The 19,948-nt window shown below is 49.0% G+C and overlaps 1 protein-coding gene across 1 annotated transcript in view; it reads left to right on the top strand.

Moving 5' to 3' along the window:
- LGR6 (leucine rich repeat containing G protein-coupled receptor 6) overlaps positions 1-19,948 on the top strand; it is a 136,116-nt gene that overhangs the window by 45,458 nt on the left and 70,710 nt on the right. The window contains exons 2-3 of the mRNA XM_035561359.1: positions 5,879-5,950; positions 16,885-16,956. Coding sequence (XP_035417252.1) covers positions 5,879-5,950; positions 16,885-16,956 — 144 coding nt within the window. The remainder of the gene's footprint in view (positions 1-5,878; positions 5,951-16,884; positions 16,957-19,948) is intronic.

Here is a 19,948-nt window from a genome sequence, read left to right as displayed (position 1 = left end):
GATATGGGATTGAAATAGGGCTGGTGCCTCCAGATATGGTGGAATGCAAATGAGCTCTTACTGCTTTGATCTCTTTATCTTCCCTTTCTCTTTTTCTTTATGGAGACTACCTTTAACAGAGTTTTCAACCTGCAGGCTTTTAGGAAAAATTTCAGCTGGCTGTATGGCTCCAAGTACCATTCTGTCGGCAGCCCCAGCTTTACCCCAAGCAATCCAGGCATTTTGTGGTGACCTTGGAGATTTCGAGATACAGAGGAAAGGAGATAACAAGAACCTTTATGAATCACTCTCGTACAATCTGAAGAATTTCTAAAACCATCATTTATTGCCTTTGGGCTTCTTTTTTAAGGGTGGTTTATTTGTGCTTTTTTTACTGGATGTTAATGAGAGTGGCCAGAAGATAGATAGAGACATTGCTCATCTCCTAGTGATTTCAGCAAGACAAGAGTGCTTCATGCCTTGCAAGAACAGGTCCAGTGTTGGACCTTTCTGGGATAAATATGGGAATTTTGGTGTGGTTTATACCGCTCCCACAGAAATCATACTGTTGGACCAGAACTGGGATGCTTTAATGTGTTATTGTGCAATCAATTAATCGAGAGAACACCCGGTTGTTAGCTTCTCCCCACAATCATCTTAAAAATTTCTGTTCAAGTGCCTGAGTGTAAGGAAGCTCTATTTTATGGTCCAGGAACTCATGTATTCAGCACCAACATTGAGAGGAGCTGGGCTTGAGACCAGGCTGGGAAGAGATCACATTAGTATCCTGAACTTCTTGAAGAATGTGAAGATGTTGATATAGAAGATCAATTTAGGGCTTGAGAAGATAGTCACCATTTGGGATTCTTATTAGCTTCCTGAAGGCTCAGAACCTGAGGACAGCAGTCGGATACGTTCTCTGGAGTGACCTTGCCTCCTTATAAAAGAGGATCACAAGGTCTGTTTCCCTGAATACTGAAAATCCTGTCCAGTGGCTTGGGCAATGTCTGTCTTCACTGCCAGATGTTGCTAGATGGCTGGGATTTCATTCAAATATGAAAGAACATGAGAGCCCACAGTGTACTCTGCCACTGAGTCCCTGAAGGTCTGCCCCTTGAACCTCATGCCAGGCTTACAGAAACCTTGTAGAGCAAAGATCTGCTGCTACCGCTGTGCTCTCATGGCAGGAGGACACATGCTTCTCATCATGCTGAGTGAGAGGGACTCATGGAGAGCACTTTAGGCGACTGAAGCTAACGACCAGACTTTCTGCTCCTTCAGGGTAAAGAAAGAAATGGCTGGGGAATGTCTTCGCCCAGCCCCGTGATTGCCTCCAAGAGAACAGCGTCTCTCTGTGGTCATGTGCACTTCACAGATCTTGAACCAGATGCATGTCTGCCTCTGAAAGTTATGTGCTTGACCTCTGCCAAAACCATATCACTGCAGATTTCATCTTCAAACCCTCCTGGCTGAGCAGCCACAATCTCACTGTGCTACTCTAGCGTGGCCTCATCCTGTGTTGCTTTAGGTCTGTTGACATCTGCTGGTGCTAATTTATAGAGTGCATCTCTGGGGAAACTCTTTGCCAATAGCTTGGGAAGAGGTTTATGGGAAGGGTTCATCTCTCCCCAGTTTTGTGGCTAGCTTTTAGACACCTTGAGTCTGAGGGAGACATCTATCCTGCTGCCCCTAGAGGTGCATACTGGGGACAATGCTTAGACCTACCTCGGACGAGTATTGCAGGGTGACCTTTATGCAGGCCCCCATATTGTAACTTGAAAAACCTCCCTTTTGGCCTAAGAGCACACACTACAAGGTCCCACAAATAGAAGTCCCACCTTCACCGGAGCAGGACAGAGCCTGGTGGGACCATGCTGCTCCCGGCAGGGACATCCCTGGCTCCCCATTTTGGAGCACCACCACGGGCTGGCATCCCACCTGCCAGAGCAATTATGCCAAAGATAAATTCCTTTGATCTTTAAATCTTGTATCATTCCTGAACTAAAACACTCTAGCACCCATCTCATAGTGCTGGTAGAGGAAATTGCAGGCAGCCTTACTGGAGTACCCAAAGCATGCTGTGTGTCACATCACTTTTTGGTAAGGAAGATCAGCTAATCCGTGAATAATCAAAGGTTGTTCATGAAAGAAGGTGACATCAAAGCAAATAATTTAAGGAACCCCTCGAGGGCCAGAGTTGTAAGGTCTGAGGCTGAATCACATGGGCTCAGTTTCCATGAACTGTGTCTCAGTTTTCCTGCAGGTACAAGTTAGAAATGCTTACAATAAATGTTTAGAATTAGTTGGGGAAGGAGGGGGGGTGGGGGGGTGTTAAATCACACTAATTATAGCCCTGATGGCTTTGGTGCAGTGCCATTGGAAAGCATAGGTAACTTTAACACCTAATGCAAGAGGTGCTCAATGGGTGAATGTAGGTGGTACCAGAACCACGTTTTGGTTCTGGGAACTTGTGTTACTTCACTGTTGGCATTTCATACTACACACAGCTACACAAAATGACTTGAAGCAAAAGGTTTCCTGCTTTTATTTGGTAGCTTGCAGAGAGGACAGACAGGCCAGTTGCTGGTGAAAGAGATGGAAAGCTCTGGGGCAGGGAGTGATGGGTTGTCCCAGTGCAATGCAGTGTGGCCTCATGGACTCAAAGACAAGCAACTGGACGGTTCCTCTGCTGGCCCTCCTTTGCAAGCCTGGATGAAGCTGCAGCACCCTCTTTCCTCTTCTACCCTTCTGATTCTGAGTTTAAGGGACTTTGGGATCTGAATAATGTTTACTGTGGGTTCCTGCAATACCTGCTGTGGTATGGTTCCTAGCTGTTTGGTGGCTTCACCAGTGCATATGGCAATAGCCATGCTTAGATACCAGTAACCCAACACGTGTTTGACTTCTGTAGATGCTAGTGAAGAGAGAGCTGTTTTGTAAAGCCAAAGTCATTGGCAGACCTGAGAAAGGTCAGAGGAGTCTGTCATCCATGTAGCCCATGAATCCCTAACCCGTCTGCCAGATGTTGCTGAAAAAGAAAATACCCAACAAGGTTCAAATACCATGGGTTCCTTTTAAAATGAACCAAATGTGGCTGCCTGAAGTAACCACCCCCAAACACTTGAAGAGATAAATAGCTTCCCTGATTACCCTGACAGGAAGCATTTCCACTCTTACATGCACTGGGGATGTACATAACACAAGAGACATTACTAAGAGGAAAAACATGAGCTTGGGAAAGCACAGCAATAAGTCAACATCTTTACGTGAGTAATAAGTCAAACATTTATTCCCACAACACTGCAGGCAGGAATCCTGTGCCTCTGCTTTCACACAAGCATGGACAGCCTGTGGAGAAACATCTCGTGCTTTTGTGGCTAGCAAAATCATCGAGTCCAGGACCATGCTCAGGAAGTTCATTTCCAGCCCTTGGAGGCACACCATCTTCCTTCACATCAGCTGTCCTCACACCATCCCCTCTGTGCTCTCCTCACACCAGGGCCGCTCCAACACACCAGCTCACACGGGACGTCTGCTGCTTTAGAGGTGCTCCATGGGGGCTCTGTGGGTATCACACTGGAGAATTCATGGTAAATGCAGCCCTGAAGCTGAGTCTTTTTTTGCTTCGCCTTTCATTGTCAAGCAGCTCACATCCAAGGTTTGCACTATGGAACTCCTCTTTTTAGTATTGTAAATATAGATGCGTTGTGCTTGAGTCTTGCAGGAGAACCACAAACAACCACAGCATCCAAACACCCAAAACATCAAAGATTATTAAATAAAATGACCCAAACTCTTCCCTGTGCACACCACAGGCTGTCCGTGATGGCTGCTGTCCCCAGCAGGACCAGGAAAGCACTGGCACCTGGCTGAATTACACGATGCCAGGAAAGTGTCTTCTCCTGCTGGGAGCAAGGAGTATTCCCTACACTGCCAGCTGAAGGCAACTTGAGGAATAGGCCTCCGCATTTCAAGGAGATCTTGAACGTTTCAGATCTGTGTTTTGTTTCATAGCCTTTCATTTTATGCTATTTTTCATTACTTTTACATTGTTTCACAACATGTCAAAACATCAGACTGATTCATTACAACATAAACAAGAGACACTTTGATGTAGAAAAAAAAGATGTTTTAATGGGTGCTAAGTAGCAACTGCCCCTAGGGATTTAAAAATAAAAATAGAAGCAGAACAAAATAGTATTTTAACCCTTCTATTATATCACAGGATCATCCAAATACAGAATGTAGAGTTGCATAAGGAACAATAAGGACAATAACTATTTTTGCATTCACCCTGACAAAAGATCTTTGAATTCTCTTTTTATTTTTAGGGATTTTTCCACCACTTCTTTGAAGAGGAGAAAAGTTATAAGGAAAAAAATTTAAAAAGTATTTGCCTGGAGTGTCTTCAAATAGCACTCATGCAACTGCATGGTTTTGTCACAAGACACATCTCCAGAGAAACTGTAAAGGGAGATTTTAGATCTTCCCCGTGTCTCACATGTTGGGTCTGCAGCATCTCAGTTAAAATGATGATGTGCAGATCACATCATGTTAAATTTGCACAGATAGCAGCCAGCTCAGAGAGGTCCCTCTGGTATTGCAGGGGTTTGCTATGGGAAGCTTTTCTCCTTCATGCTTCTAGCTTAGCATCAGTCCTTGTCCTTCATACAAATCCTTCATGCATTTGTCCAAAAACAAGGAAAATTCCTACAGGTCTGTGAGATTTACTGGAGGAAGAATAAAGTAAAATGTCTTTTTTTTTTTTTTGGTGTATGTATGTGTGTGCCTTGTTATTCTTACATCACAAGAGAAACACTTTTCTGTCTCTGCCTCTTAGACTAGGACTGATGGAGCCAGGTGCTGTCCCATCTGTACACAATGATCAAAAATAGCCCCTTCCGCCTCACAGGAATCTACCCAGAGCCTTAGATGACATTTGACTCGGATTGCTTTGCTTGGTAGGGGATATGGCTCATTCAGTTCCCACTGGTTTTAACTCTGCCAGCTTTTAATTCAGCCTCATTTTTCCTCACAGCTTTGAAACCTGGTGCTCACTTGCAGTTATCTGGACACAGCTTGCTCAGACTTGTTTAATAAGCATGGTTTTCTTCACTGTCAGCTGCCCACAAGGGCAGGGTTGCAGCAAGTTAGTATCAGACCCCCTAAAGAGGCGCAGAACCCAAAAGCATCCTTGTTGGTTTTTTTTTTGTTTGTTTATCTCAACTACCAGCTAGCCGAATGCACTGTTTGCTGCGGACTTTTGCTACTCTTATATCCTAAAATGACAACAGCGCTGCAGTGAGCAGCTTGCAGTGACTGCGTATGTGCTAAGGGCTCAAGCAGGGCTTGTAGACCCCACAGGTCCTGGCACTGCCTCCTCCGTGAGGGTCTGTCCGACCCTAAGCAGCTGGGGGTAAGCCTCTAGCGGGAGATCACAGAGCCTGAAACAGGCACAACCACACAGATTCCCCCAGCCTCCTGAACTCAGGCTTTGCCACCCATGGGGCAGACCTAGGTCTCATTCCTGGCTTTTTTTTGTTTGTTTGTTTGTTTGTTTTCCAGTTTCCAGCAGGCCTTTCCAATAGGATATGCCCAATTGAGGATATACCGGAGTGAGAATGCATTTCCTTGGGCCCAAAGGTGTATTTCTGTGGCCAGTGGTCATGCCACTCCTCTCCATCCCTTTGCAGGCAGAACCTGGGCTGTGATAATAAAAAAAAAAGCTAATATATAAAAAAGCTATAACAATAAAAGCTAATGCTTTTCAGTTTGCAGGGGTTTCTCCACTGAAGTGCTTTCCCTGTTAACCGAGAGGGGACACAGAGCCTGGCATAGGGATTTGTTCTGTGCAAACCACAACGTGACTGATCCGAGACTTCTGTCTTTCTTCCCCCAGAGACCTGAGCATGAACAACATCAGCCAGCTGCAGCCCAGCACCTTCCGACACCTGCGCTTCCTGGAGGAGCTGTAAGTATGGAGCGGCCCCATGCAGAGCCTGGGGTTGGGTTGTGCTGGAGGGTGCCTGGGGCTCAGACAACAACCCCCAGAGCTTCCACTGGAGCCACAGTCTGAGATGGAAGCAGGCTGGGCACTGGAGGGGATTAATTGCTACTCCAGCTGTAGGGGTTTGAGTGGGGATACTACCTTTAGGCTATGCTGCACGTGCCAGATGCCAGAATAAAAGAACGAATCCATTATGCGAAAACGATCAATGTACCTCAGAGCAGGGCTAGAAAGCAGGAAGCTTCATTCACCCTTCTGCACACAGGGTCCCCTCACAGCCACCTGCAGACCAAAGCCATGATGGGTCCTGGGCGCTTTGCCTGGGTAATACAAGTCCAAAACAATCAGCCCTAGAGGCTGGGGTGTCCCGTCGTGCACCGGTGTGCGCTGAGGTCTGAGCAGGCACACTCAGGCACAGCAGCAAGCACAATCCCCAGGGATCGGCATGTGGCTGTGTGTCAGTGAAGGAGTGGCCCCGCTTCTGAAAGTGTGAAATTAACCACCAGCATTAGCAACCACTGGAATCCCTTGGGAGCCCCAAAAATGAGAGCCTGGGGGGCAAAAGTTTGAGGTTGGCCATTTCTTCATGGGTAAATTGCACCTGTATGGTCTTATTCCACTTGACCATGAGAAATACCTCCAGGTGTTGTTCTCATGCTGTTGCTCCTTTCAACACAATAGCTGGAAAATGCAGTTTCTTCAAAACATTATTATTACATAGCATGAAATACTAATATTAATGTTGCATTTGATGTATGTGTTGTAAACTTACTGTATATATAACATTTACAACAGTTTAACGTCTGAATGAGACACTTTGACCTTACTGAATCATTCCTCAAAGCCAACACCACAGATGACACAGACTTTTCAAAAATGGTAGTTTCCAAACTGGCAGAATTTCTTACAGAAAATTTGTCTGCACTACCTGGAAAGGAGGCATTTTGCAGACAGGCAACAAACACTGTCCCGCGCACTCTGTTACCTATGCTCCTGCTCTTGGCAGTAGTGGAGCGACTCTGAATGGCCTTCACCCTGTAATGCTGTGCAATGGCACTGACGGGCACAGGCTGACGTGCTGACCTGCTGCCACCTGGCTGCCCTGAGCCTCTGCACCGTGTGGCTGTGTGCACTGCTCCGGCACCACTGGCATGAGCAGAAAATCCTCTCCATGCACATCTGTGCATGCTCATGTGGACACACATCCCAAGGACTTGCTTCTCTGAACATTTGGTATTGACAAAAGAGACCAGACCAGATACCAACATTCATTGTTCTCTTAACAGGTCAGATCTCCTACTTATCAGATCCTACTACAGGTTTTTAGCTTCAAATGCTCTTTCAAATCATCTTTGCGTGTCTATATCTGGTATTCATTAGACTTGTAAGGACCCCAGCTACCTGAATTCCCCATCCTATTAGCCCTTTACAGACTGAGCAGGCATCATTTTTTTATCCTCCTTTAGCTCTGCAGTTCAGGCTACCCCGGGAGGTGGGTTTTCCAAGATCTTGCATCCATCCTGTAGCCTTCCTCTTTCATTTTGTCAACATCTGTGTTGAAGCGTGGACACCCAAGGCATTCACTGGGGACAGTACAGATTCTCACACACACAGACCGTGTTCTCTGTTGTATACAATTAAAGGTTGTCTTGCTGCAAGCATGATTACATGTTTGTGGGCTAGGAACAAATCCTGATTACATGTCATGTGCAAACAGAACAGTCTCAACCAGCAATGAATAAATATTCATTGACTCCAATAGAGCCAGCTTCCCGCAGCCAAAAATAATTATGTATGAAACAGATGAAGAAGAAAAATTTAAACAGGAAAATCTGAAAAATAATTGGAAGTTGTTAAAGAACATTTTACTAGAGGTTCAAAATGCCACACAACTCCTCATTTGGAAAGCAAAGGTATTTTGAGTAGGAAAAAACACCACAGTTAGGAGAAGAAATGGAAACTGCAACAGTATATATCTATTCATATCCAATTCATACTTAAATTTGATAGCAATAATATAGTTAATTATGGAAATCAACTGAATTATATGAAATCAATAAAGGAAAGAAGGATTTTTATGTAATATCAGGAAATAAATGTGATCCTTTCAACATCAACATCTAGATAGCAATTGTGTATGCATATATATTATTCATAGGGCTGTCATGGACCAGTGAGATGACTTACCTGGCATTTCCCCTGCTCTTTTCACCTATGTTTTTTACCAAAACTTCATCCCAAAACATTACATCAGGACCTTCACATTCAGGATGGGATCACTCCCATGCCAAGATGTGCACAAGAATCAAGCAAACAAATCCTGTCTGTTTGCACATCCCCAACAGAAATTTGTTCAGCTTTCATAGCTCAGATCTCTGCAGATCTCATCTACTCTGAACATATCCCCTTGGGTCTGGCAGGGTGACCTGTAGCACAAGACCAAGTCTTCTGTGCACTCCCCCCATGGAAGAACTGCCTGTGCTGGAGCTTACTGGGTCAGTGAAGACCAGAAAACCCTGCTGAGCAGTGAGGGACAGGCCGGGGGTCTGTGTCAGTGCTCCCTGGGGAGGAGGAAGACCTGCCAGTGTGCCTGCCTGCCTGACCTCCAGGCAGAGAAGGGCTGACAATAAATACGGCTCTGCTGCAGCCTGTCCTTGCTGCAATTGCCTGTCTTTAATCAGATGGAAACCTTTCAGTAGGTTTCTCATCTCTGGGGATTTGGGATGATCTCAGAGTCCCAGCCTGCCTCATACCCTGTTATGTTCCCCTTTATATCCATGATAAACTCAGAAACAGGCTTGAGGACTCAGCAACTAAAGAGAAAAATTGCAAAATTCAACTCAGAGTGAACCAAAACTGATGCTCTAAGGCTTTAGTCAACCCAAAAGAGTTCCTTGGACCTGAAATAAAATATTCCGTTTCATTTTTGGATTGCTTCTTAACATTTACTCTTTTACTTTGAGTCAAACTTGAAAAGAAAAAATCATTTCAAAATGAAAACTGAAAAGCTTTATTGCAAAGGTGCCTTAAACAAGGTGCTTGAAAAAAAAAAATAAAAAAAAATCACAGGCTCTTCAGCCAAAAATAGTTGCCAAATTCCACACAGATTTTCAAACTCTTTTTCAGGTCCCCTGGAAACTCTTGTATATTAGAGGCATTTTTACCTTCTAATCCTCAGAGACATCTGAAAGACTCCTTGTCACCCCTGGCCCTTGAACCTTTACAGATCTGTCACCTCCATCCTTTCCGATAGTCAGAGACAGTCCATGTTCCTCTGCCTCCTCCATGAGCTCTTCATAGCTCCTCTCCTGCTCTGCTGCCACCAGTCTTCTTTCTCATTAGCTCTAGCCCCCTTGCTGCAGGGTCCCAGTGCTTGGCGAAGAGCTAGTGTTTCAACACGTCTCCTTTTACTGAGCCTCCTCCTTCTGTGCTTCAAGTTTAGCACCATCTCAGGCTCCCCATGAAGGCAGAATTTCATGGAAGTCAGAGATCAGCTGGACTCAAGGCTCAGCTTACGCACTGGGCTGGTCAGCTGTGGTTCAAGTGAGGAACAGGAATAGTGGGAGGGGGAAAGAAAGCTGCCAAAAGGGGTAGATGAAGCATGTGCATCCCATTGATGCTGAGGACGAATGTGCCGGACTGCACAGCCTGCAGGCTGCCGTGGAGCACTGTGAATGAGAGCTGCTGGATCCAGGTGAGCCCCAGTTGGGGGCTTGCTAGCAGGGGGCTTCAGAGTGAAGGCCACACCACGATGACCAGCCAGCCTCTGGCCCCTGCATTGGCCCAGCTCCCCCCAGAGACCAAAAGGTCATGTCTCACAAGGGATCAGAGGCAGCACAGTGGTTATGGCACAGACGAGGGCACCAGGACTGCTCCAGCTCAAACTTCTCACCCACTGTGTGGTCTTGGTGAAAAGATTTTCCCTGCCAGTGCCTCTATTTACCCATCCTTTCAGCGACGGGAAAGGGCCTCTCAGGTGTGCCGGGACCTGTTAGTCATTAATTCGTACTGCAAGCTGCTCGGGAAGGTGTTGCGGATGCAATTAGCGCTCAAGTTCGGAGGCTGCCAAGAGACCGGATTCTTCAGTCTAAGCTTGCTTTGAAAATGTGCCACCACTGAGGACCTCTCTCTGATGGCTGTGATGGGGCTGTGATGGCTGTCCATCAGTCTGCACTCCTGTCTGCGAGGCTTCCTCTGCTCCCTGTCACCTCCTGCCTCCAGCAGGGGACACAGCGGAGGCCAGAGAGGCTGCGGGGACACCCACCGGTCCTTCCCTCTGGTACAGAGGTGTTCAGACCTGGGCCTCACACAGACAGGGAGCAGCCTGGAGTTTAGTGTTTCTCCTCTTTGTTTCTCTCCTTTTTTTTTTCTTTTTCTTTTTTTCTCTTTTCTTTCTTTCTGGCAGCAGGAAGAATGTTTAAAGTTGCTAATAAATTCCAGTTAATGAAGCCTGAAAAGCCAGAGCTGGGAGCCAAGAGAAACAAGAGCAATCAGTACAGAAGGAATAGAAAGAGGATCTTGAAAGCCAGCCTGGGAATAATAACATGTTGAAATGTGTTCGCCGGCAAGGGCTTTGTTACCGCGCTTTGAATCCAAACACGAGAGCCTGATGCCAAGAAGAGAAACTGCAGCCAAAGGCAGGTGTTCATTGCCATTCACCTCCTGCTCCAGGGCACAGCGGCAAGATCAGACCCCTTCCCAGCCACTGGCTCTTTCACCTGCCTCTTCGCAGGCCCTGAGGGCCGAGGGACTCACCATCATGGGGAGTGCCATGCCTCTGCAGTGCTTCGGTTACAGCAGGCGCAGGACCCGTGGCCTCCCCTTGCAGGCTGTTCCCTTTCCCAGGCAGCTCTTGCAGCTCAAGGGACTGGAGGCCAAGAAGCAGCATAAAAGCACAACAGAATGAAATGCAAGCGTGTTTGCTGGCAACGTGAACAGAGCAGCACTCTACTCCTCCCTTTCCCCTGGGGAAGACACTCCCATCCCATTCCTCTTCCCTGCAGGTGGATATGCTGGTGGAGCTGTCATGGGTTATGGGGCACCAGCACGGCCCCAGTGCTCCCCTGCCTGGTGCTGGAGCTCCCACCACCACTCACATCACCTCCCAGGCACCTGAGACATCCAGCCTTGAGGGTATTGTCCAGCACAGGGTCTCACTCCAAGGCAACCTCACTCCTGCGAGAGGCAGCACTGCAGTGACACTGGGTCTGACTCCCGGAGTGACAGCTCTGCTGTGTCAAGGGGTGCTGACATTGCTGGGCTGTGTTCAAGTGTGCTGGAACAATGGGGAAGTGCCTTTCCTGGGGCAGTGCAGTGACATGCCTGGAGTAGAGTACTCCCGGGAGAGCAGCTTTGGTGTTTTTCCATGACACAGCTGGCTGCAGAGATCTCTGGAGGAGAGAGAAATGCTTGCAGGGCCATGAGCTTGTTGTGATCCCTCTCAGGGCAGCAGGACCTTGCTTTGCCATGCTGAGATTTGGTAGCAGCATTACTGCTCCCTTGGTGACTGCATCACTTGACACAGCTCTCCATTTCCAGATGGCTGTGGGCGAGGGGCACTGATCTGTGAGGTGCAGGTCCTCTGAATGCTGGGGCACTGTGGTTTCCCCAAGATACAGCTCCTAAGGCACCAGCATGCTGCGACTGAACACAATGCTGTGGCTCTTCTACAACCCTTTAGAGACAAGACAGCCAGTCCTGGTTCATCCAGGAATTTATGTTCTCCTGGTTGACATTGCTCCTTGGCAGAGGACATCACTGGTCGTCAGTGCAGTGGGTGGGCAACAGCACAGAGGTTTAAAGGATAATTCCTCACATGAAGCCTTCCAAAGGTCAGCCCTGTGCAACCTGGCATGGTGTGGAGGCAGATGTCGGCCAAGGGACCGGTGAGGACAGGAGAGTAGGGCTCCTAAGAGGTTCTCCATTGTGCACATAGACAAATGAATCCAAGTTCATGGATTTGCTGAAAAGGCCCAAGTCAACTTCAAAATGTTGTGAAAGTTTAGAGATTTCAGTTCTCTTCTTTTCCATTAATGCTGGGGATAGAGTTCAGCATTTGAAAAATCCTTGTGAATGAGGATCTCTGGCCCTAATTTTCCTGAAAATAGTCTTCCAAACAGCTAACTCTGTCCTGGGGTATCCCAAGTGAGGCACCCAGAGTGGACTCAGAAGTCAAAACTACTCAGAAGGCTTGAAGTGAACAAATCTGCCCTGAAAACCTTGACAGTTTATAACATAAGGGGATGGAGTGAAAGCATTTAGTGTCCTGTGCTGGGCTGTTCAATAAGGAGTTCTGTCTTATTAAATGTTACTTGGCAAACGAATCTGAACTAGCTTGCATATGAACATTCGTGTGGGTTGAAAACTGGCTTGAGGACCATAAACAAAAGAAACGAATGCCATCAATCTATCGAGTTGGAACAGGCATTTGGTGGGGGCACGGGGAGCAAGGTTAGAAACAGGCCTGCATAGTCTCCTCCTCAGGGATGGAGTAAGGCAGTAAAGACCACGTTAGAGACACCTCCAGGTGACACCACAGTAGGACCAGCCGCAGATTTCTGTGTGGGAAGGGAGAGTCCAAGCCTGAGTCTTTTCTCAAATGTACCATGTTTTCACTTGCATGACTTAATTGGCTTCATTCCTGCTTTGCACCAGCACAAGAATAAACTCAAGCACAACATGGAGTCCTTGGTCCCCTGTGCACCTGGGGGATGGCACGATCTCGACGTGAAGACACTGTTTAGACAGGAGCACAAGGAGTTTATCTGGGCACAGGTTCTGCCTTGACAATATTAGTGCTTGAGAAATGAACCAGAGCAGGAGATCAAAGAGGAAGGCTGACACGCACTATAAGGATCTGGCAAGGGGAAAATTCCACTGGGATATGGACATACGTGTTTGTCCTGTCCTGCCAATGGGCAATGTTCCTGCCTCCTAACGTGAATGATAAGGGCATCATCGTGTTGTCTGAGCGCATGACATGAGTGATCATGCCCAACAAACAGCTTTCGGGCGTGCCATGGAAGTTGTAGCATGACCAAGAAGCCCAAGATACAAGAGGGGGTGGGAGCCTGTGGTAACTGAACTGCAGCAACCATGAAGTGGTAAACCATGAGTTTGTTCCAACTTGGAGTGTATTGGGAATGCAGATCAAAGCCTGGAGGAATGTTCCCAGAAATCACTGGAGGGGGAAGAAGGGGGGAACAGAATCTAAAATCCACCAAACATGCAAGCTTTCCAAAGCAAGCCAGCCAACTCTGGCTCCCACCCGCTTTCCACCTGCCCCTTCTCTCCCTCTTCCATTAGTCATTTTAAATCTAGAGCTTTCCCTTCCTGCCAGCCCACCTTACTATGTAAGCTCCAGGACAGCCAGGCATGCAGCTGAACCAAGTCTGCCTGTCCTAAAGAGAGACCTGAGCAGCCTTGGAGCAGAGCTGCTGTGCCATGGGCCAGGTGTAAGAGCAGCTCCCCATCCCCTGCGTGTTTGGGGCACAAGGGAGTGCTGCCCCTTGGTCCTTCCTTGCAGAGTTAGTTTTCTTCAGGCCACAAAAGGAGGCCACAAAAAGAGCTGTCTCGGGGGAAGTCACACTCGCAGCATCACTCCAAATGTTATTTTTCCCTTTTAAATGGGAAGGAAATGATCATTTCAGTGAATTTCCTACAGAATCTGGCTTCTGCAGGTGTGTTTGGATGCCTACCTGCCGGGCTGGGAGATTTCTGGATAGTCAGAGAGTGAGAGGGACAGAGGGATCCAAGCACTATGGACATTGACAGGTAACACTGAACAGAGGAAGGGCCACACACATGGGGTGCCTGCTGTGTCTTGGAGCTGTTGCATGAACTGACCCAGGAGCTAACAACATGTAAGCAGGCATTTCTTTACAGTGGCCACTCCTCCAGATGGACAGGACACCGGAAAAGCCCTACCCATTCCTGGCCTACTCTCAGAGAGAGGGCACAGCCACAGCCCCTTACCTGGGACACCTGGCTGCCACCACAGCATCATGCTATACCTCCTACCCTGGGAGATGGAGCAAACCTCCCAAGCCCAGACTCCCAGACCCGTGTGCACATCTCGTCCACGTACCCCTCTAGGAGAGCAAAACCTCAGCCTGTGTGCATAGGCGCAGACATCTCTCACCTCCTGGTCTGTGCACGCATACAAGTAAGCACAGCCCATTTTGGACCCCAGCAATGCCGGCAGCTGCCTTGGGAGGCACATCAACTGGAGTGGATGTGGCTGGTGCTTCCCTTTGTGCCTGGCTCAGCACGGGGCTCCACACCTCAGGGAGAGGAGGTAAAGGGAGAGGAGAGAAGAGAGAGGCCAGAGGTGAGCCAGGGATGTGCCACAGTCTCTGTGTGGCAGAGCCGAGGACAGAAGCAGAGCAAGAGGGGCATGGCTGCCTTTCCTGAGGCTGGGAGATGCTCGGTGCCTCTAGATTCACCCATGGACAGTGCCCAGTGAAACCTGCAGGCCTGTTGTTCCCTCATGTTCTGTTTTGCTTGTGGTGCTGAGATGCCACAAACTGGCCCAACGTGTGTCCCACCAGCAAGCCCTATTCCAAGGTCAGGAGCCACAGGTAGGGCTCCATTCAAGCTCCACACTCCCATTCTGTTAGCCCTGGAGGTCCCAGGTCCATTTTGGCTCCTGACAAGCAAGAGTGGGTCCTGCAGCCACTTGAACAAACCCAGGAGCCTGAACATAAAGGCTCACAGCAGCCAGGAAACAAGTCGAGAAGCACATGCAACCATGAACACGTGTGGAGTCCTGCAGCAGAGGCATGGGGGCAGACAGGAGCTCAAGGAGGGGAGGACAGGCAGCCCCCCGCAGAGGAGCTGGTGCAGCCTGGCAGGACAGAAGCTGGGAGCGGGCCGAGGATGCCGTGCAGGAACACCTCCCCTCCAGGCGAGCACTCCAGTCTCCTGGACAACACTCCCTCCCATGTGGAAATCAGCAATCAAAAGGAGCAATTACGCCAAATCACAGCCCCCAAGTGACAAATAGCCCAGCCTGCCAGGCAGCTTGCATACTGCAAATAGGCAGGTTACAACCTGCTCACACACATTAAAGAGACGACCCTGTGCTGTTTATGCTGTCGGAGGCCTAATTACGGGAGTAATTTTCTCTAGATTCCCGAGGGGAGAGACAGGGAGGGAGAGAGCTTGGGCACTCACACAAGCCTGCTCTGCCATCAGTGAGTGTGACTCCTCAAAAAATTCAGATCCTCTCCATGACCTCTGCAGAGTCTTCACTATAACGTGCTCTGTTTCCAGCCTGGATTATGCTGCTCATTCTCAACACCTGTCTTCTTCGCAGCCAAAACATCTAAAAAGAAGCATGCTTTGCCAATGCTAAATGAGTACAACATGCTTCCCAGCATCTGTGCCCAGCTTCTTGAATCTGCTTTGGAGTTTCAGAGAGACTGAAGATGTGCCTGGTCACAAATGATGTTCACTGGCTCCCTTGGGAGATGCAATATTCCAATCTGAATTGCTGGAAACAGCAAGTTTCCTGCCCTGTGACTGTGGGGAAGTCCAACCTTGACATCTGTCTGACCACCTGGGAACAAGAAAGTAAAGCACAAATGCAGTAGTAATTTGGGATAAAGAATCAGGTTGCTGAACCAGTTTTCATGGGTTTTGTCTGATGGGCCTTGGGACTTGGTACATGTTTGTCCTCACAGAAGAAATGGAAGGAGGAGACAAAGACCCCCCTCAGGTCAACCCTAGGCTCAAGAGTCCTGGACTCTGCTCCTGGCACAACCACAGGGTCTCACCATGGTCTCTCAGGGCCACAGTCACCTTCAGAGAAAGGGATGCTAACAATTTTTCGATAGCATTGAAAAATCCAGATCCTTGTTAATGCCCCAGCCTGCTCCTGACCTTGCGAAAATTTGAGTGCTCTGATCAGATGACGCTGTACATCAGTGAATCCCACAGGTTTCCTTGGAGAAATTCTTCCAGCCAGTTGTGTATGCTGTGTCCTGCTCTTTGTGCTCTGACTCTGGTGGTCCTGCTCTCCTTTGTGATGCTGCTCTGCACTTTGTCTTCCTCTCCTGTACCTTCACATCTCCCTCTTCCCCAAGCCAATTGTCCCTATCCATGTCTTCCCTCCTATGGTTTTCTCCAGACACATCTCAGCCAAGAACCACTTTTACTTTTTCTGTCCTGGTTTTGGAAGCCCTGCTCAGATGATCTGGCTCTATTTTGACATCCACCTGGTATTCCCCATCACCAGTACCCTTCCCAGTCTCCCCCCACAGCAGTGATATCAAACTCTTCTGTGTTGAAGGAGCTGGGCCTCAGCTGCTACACAGGTCACAGGGCTGGGAATGAGGGAGTGGAAGCAAATCAGGTGGCATCAGACTTTGATGGGCAGGGCAAAAGGGGGCCTGCAGGATGCAGGAGCAGACCATCTGTGGACAAAAGGCACAGATGAGGGTCCATGATTTAGGGATAATCATCCCAGGACCCATGCATGACCAGAAAACAGCTCTCCCCATGCTCCACTCTCAGTGCCAGGCACCTGGTGTAGAGCAGGGTCTGAGGGTCGGTCAGTGCCCCAAGCTGAGGTCCCTCACAGCCTGTGCTGTAATTTCTGTGGAGCGAGGTCCTCTGTGGGTATGCAGGGAATTACTTCAGGCAGGAGCAGTCGCTGGATGCTGAAAACACTGGATTCAGGTCTGGCAGCAGTAATAATCTATTATTTTCTTTGCCTGTTCCCCAAACTGTAAGAAGGGGTCATATGCAAGGGTTGCCCGAGCACAAAACTGCAGCTCGGTTTGCAGGTGTCACAGCATCCTCCCCAAGAGGCAAGACGTGTGAATTGCTAAGCCTGCAGAAAAGGGACTGCCATTACAAGGATGTTGACACATTACTGGCTCTTCTTTTCACTGCAGACGCCTGTCTGGAAACCAGATCTCCAGTATCCCAGGGGAAGCTTTCTCTGGCCTCTACAGCCTGAAGATTCTGTAAGTAACTCACCGCCCTGTGCACAGCCTCCACTGCCCTAGCACCCTTGTGCCAGTCACTGGCCTTGCGATGGGACTTGCAGCCCTCCGGAGCAGGATGCAAAGGCACAAGGTGCTGTGGTGCCAGTTGTTAAACCCACACTGGCTAACATGCCCCTTGGTGAATGAGGAGCTGCATCCCCCCCAGGGACCACCACGCACGCCCTGCACTGCTTCCTCGCTTCTGCTTTGAGCAGGCCACCTCCAGAGCACAGCCCTCCACGCCATGTGAAAACATGGCATGGGACAATCTGCAGAGGTTCACATTTTGGATAAAACTCACCAAATCCCCTGATGTGGCATCCCTCAGATGTGGTGGCTCCAAAGTGACCTGCCCCCAGAAGAGTGGGATAGTCGGGCAACCCAAGCTCAGCCTGCCCAGAGGGGGACCTGTGCAGCTGAGTCCAGGAGCACTGCAGCCATCGAGGCCATGTCTGAGAACTGCCAGCCCCAGTAAATGAAGGCCTCAGAGAGGCCACCCACTTCTGTCCATCCCATGGGGAAGGGCTGGGGCTTCTCACACCGTTGGGAAGCTCTGAGTGACAAAGGCTACCAGCAAGTTCCTCCCCAGGGTGTTGTCCTACGGGCCAGGGGTGTTTCACTGCTCCTGGAGCTTTTTGCATTCATGAGACTGTCCCACAGGGTCTGTGCAGGGTATTCAGCTGGGAGTCCCTCTTCCTCCCTTTCAGGCACCATCTTAAAAAATCTCCTGCAATAAACATTTCATCCCCAAGGGGATGTTTTGAACTCAGCCGCAATGTGAAATTGTTGTAGCCGGTCCAGTTTATACAGAGCGAGCAGGTACAAACCTGCTCCCAGGATTAGAGAGTATAGGGCTGTTTACTACGTCTTCTGAAGATGTAAAGTATGAATCCTGCCCTAAATCTCAGGGCTTAGAGATTTATCCATCCCCTGCATTAGGCAACAAATCAAAGGAACTGAGGAAAAACCGCAGCTCTCCCACCCAATTTCAACAAGAGGAACTTTCTACTCCAGGAACTCGGGAGCTTTTAAAGCCGCTTTTGATCAATTTCTATTTGTGTCAGGCCCAGGTAACTAGCTATTGATGCAGAATATAAGAGTGATGCCTCCCATCCGGAGCCAGCAGGGCTCCCTGCAGGTTGCAGTAACAAGAGGAGCGTGCTGCCTCTGCCCGCTGCTGCCTGAGATGGGCTCACGGACACCAGGAGGGGCAGGCCCTATTGCAAGGAGAGGCCTGAAGCACTGGAGACAGAGGCAGAGCTGAAGCTGGAGACCTCGTGCCTCAGGACAAGCCACCTTGCTCTCAGCCATGCTGTGCACAGTGCACAGGGTGACCACCAGGCTGTCATACCAACCCTCTGGCTGCAGGGCTGCCCTAAATTTACACCACTGCCATGGGCTCTCATTTAGAGAAGTTCCTGCTTCTGAAAAGCAGGGCACTGCCAGCCCTCATTTCACTGGGGGCTTTTGACTTTACAAAGCCTCTAATGTCATCCTGGGTTTCCAGGCTTACAGGGGTATATGTTGGGCTGCCATGTGCCCTTGCTCTTATTGCTGTCTATAACAATATTGAGGGCTCCACGGGACTGAGGTCACTGGTGGACCTAGCTGTGAGTGCTCTGCAGTCCCTGTTCCTCTAGGAACAGCACCCACCTCCATTCATATCCCTGTCACCACGACAGTGAGGCCAGCAGTGAGGGACGTGGAGAAGATAGACTGGACCTGGGCAATCTGCTGGAACAGGACTAGAAAGTTTGCCAGGACAGGCCTTAGAAGCATCCAGCTTATTCACATTAGGAGGGCTCTTGGCAAGGTTGAGGACTCTCACTGATTTCCTCTGCTGAGCTAAGAGGGAGGAAAGGCACGGTGTGCTGAAGAGGGCAGGTGAAGGCCACCTGCTCTGATCTCCTTGGGACAGGAGTTTGTGTGTAGGGTGCCTACAACAGCAGCACCACAAACTCATTTGGTAGTGGAAAAAAAATTACCAAAGCCTCCTATAGGAAAAGGTGTCTGGCTGTTGGAGGGAATAGAGAGCAGAGCCTGGAGAGAGACTGTGGTGCTGTCTCACCCTGATCCCATGCCCTGGGAGTGAGCAGAAAGCCTTGCTCCCTCTTCCCAAGCCATTTCTCAATCCTGTCTTCCCTTGCTGTGCTTCTCAGCTCCCATCCAAGCCCAATGTTTCCTGAGAGCAGGGTCCCCCTGGTGAGATGGCTTCCCTGAGATCTCCCTCTGACTCAGTACTTTGAAAATGAGAGCAGCTTCAATCCAGCAGGCTCTAGGAGAAATCTGGGGCTAATTGGGAACTGCAGTGATTTATAAGATACTGTCATCACAGACACGGCACAGATATTGGGGGGTAACCAGGTGTCAGAGATCTGTAAGTTGGTGTGCCTCGCACAGCAGCCCAGAGGATACTGAAGTGTGCTCTGAACTGGTCATGTAAAGTAGCTGGTGAGCATAAGTCTGGCCCCAGCTGCATCCATGCCCTGTGCAGAGCACAGCATTTTGTGGTGGCACGAGCTGCTCGTCACGCTGCTCCCCGTCCAGATCAGATCCTTGCTCCCTTACGACGAGTATAACCACTCCTGCAGTCATGTGCTTTTCTCTGCACTTTAATCTCCAACAACAAACCACACATCTTGAAGGAGGTATCTGGGGAGGGAATCTGAAAAGCCCATGAGGCAGGAAAGATCAGAGAAATGCCAGGATGTGAAGTATTAAAAGAGAGGAACAAGGGAAGAACGTCCTTGTCTCTTCACTTTTGATACAGCCAAGGCATTGAATTTGTACCTAACCATCCTGGTTCTATGGAAAATGAAGAGAGAAGTGGACTTGGGGAGGCCGAGTCCTCTGTCAGGCTGTTCACCAGGTGTCAGAGGCACACTGAGCTGGGGGTGGCAAGGTGGGGTGGAGGAGTAGCACACCAGAACTGATCCTCCTGCTCCTCTTTGTGCTGGGTTGGCCTTGGCCA

This window comes from Cygnus atratus, chromosome 24 (genome assembly GCF_013377495.2).
Source record: "Cygnus atratus isolate AKBS03 ecotype Queensland, Australia chromosome 24, CAtr_DNAZoo_HiC_assembly, whole genome shotgun sequence".
Taxonomy (NCBI): Eukaryota; Metazoa; Chordata; class Aves; order Anseriformes; family Anatidae; genus Cygnus; species Cygnus atratus.
Note: the sequence above shows the minus strand (reverse complement) of the source record. Positions and strands in the feature narration are given on the sequence as shown.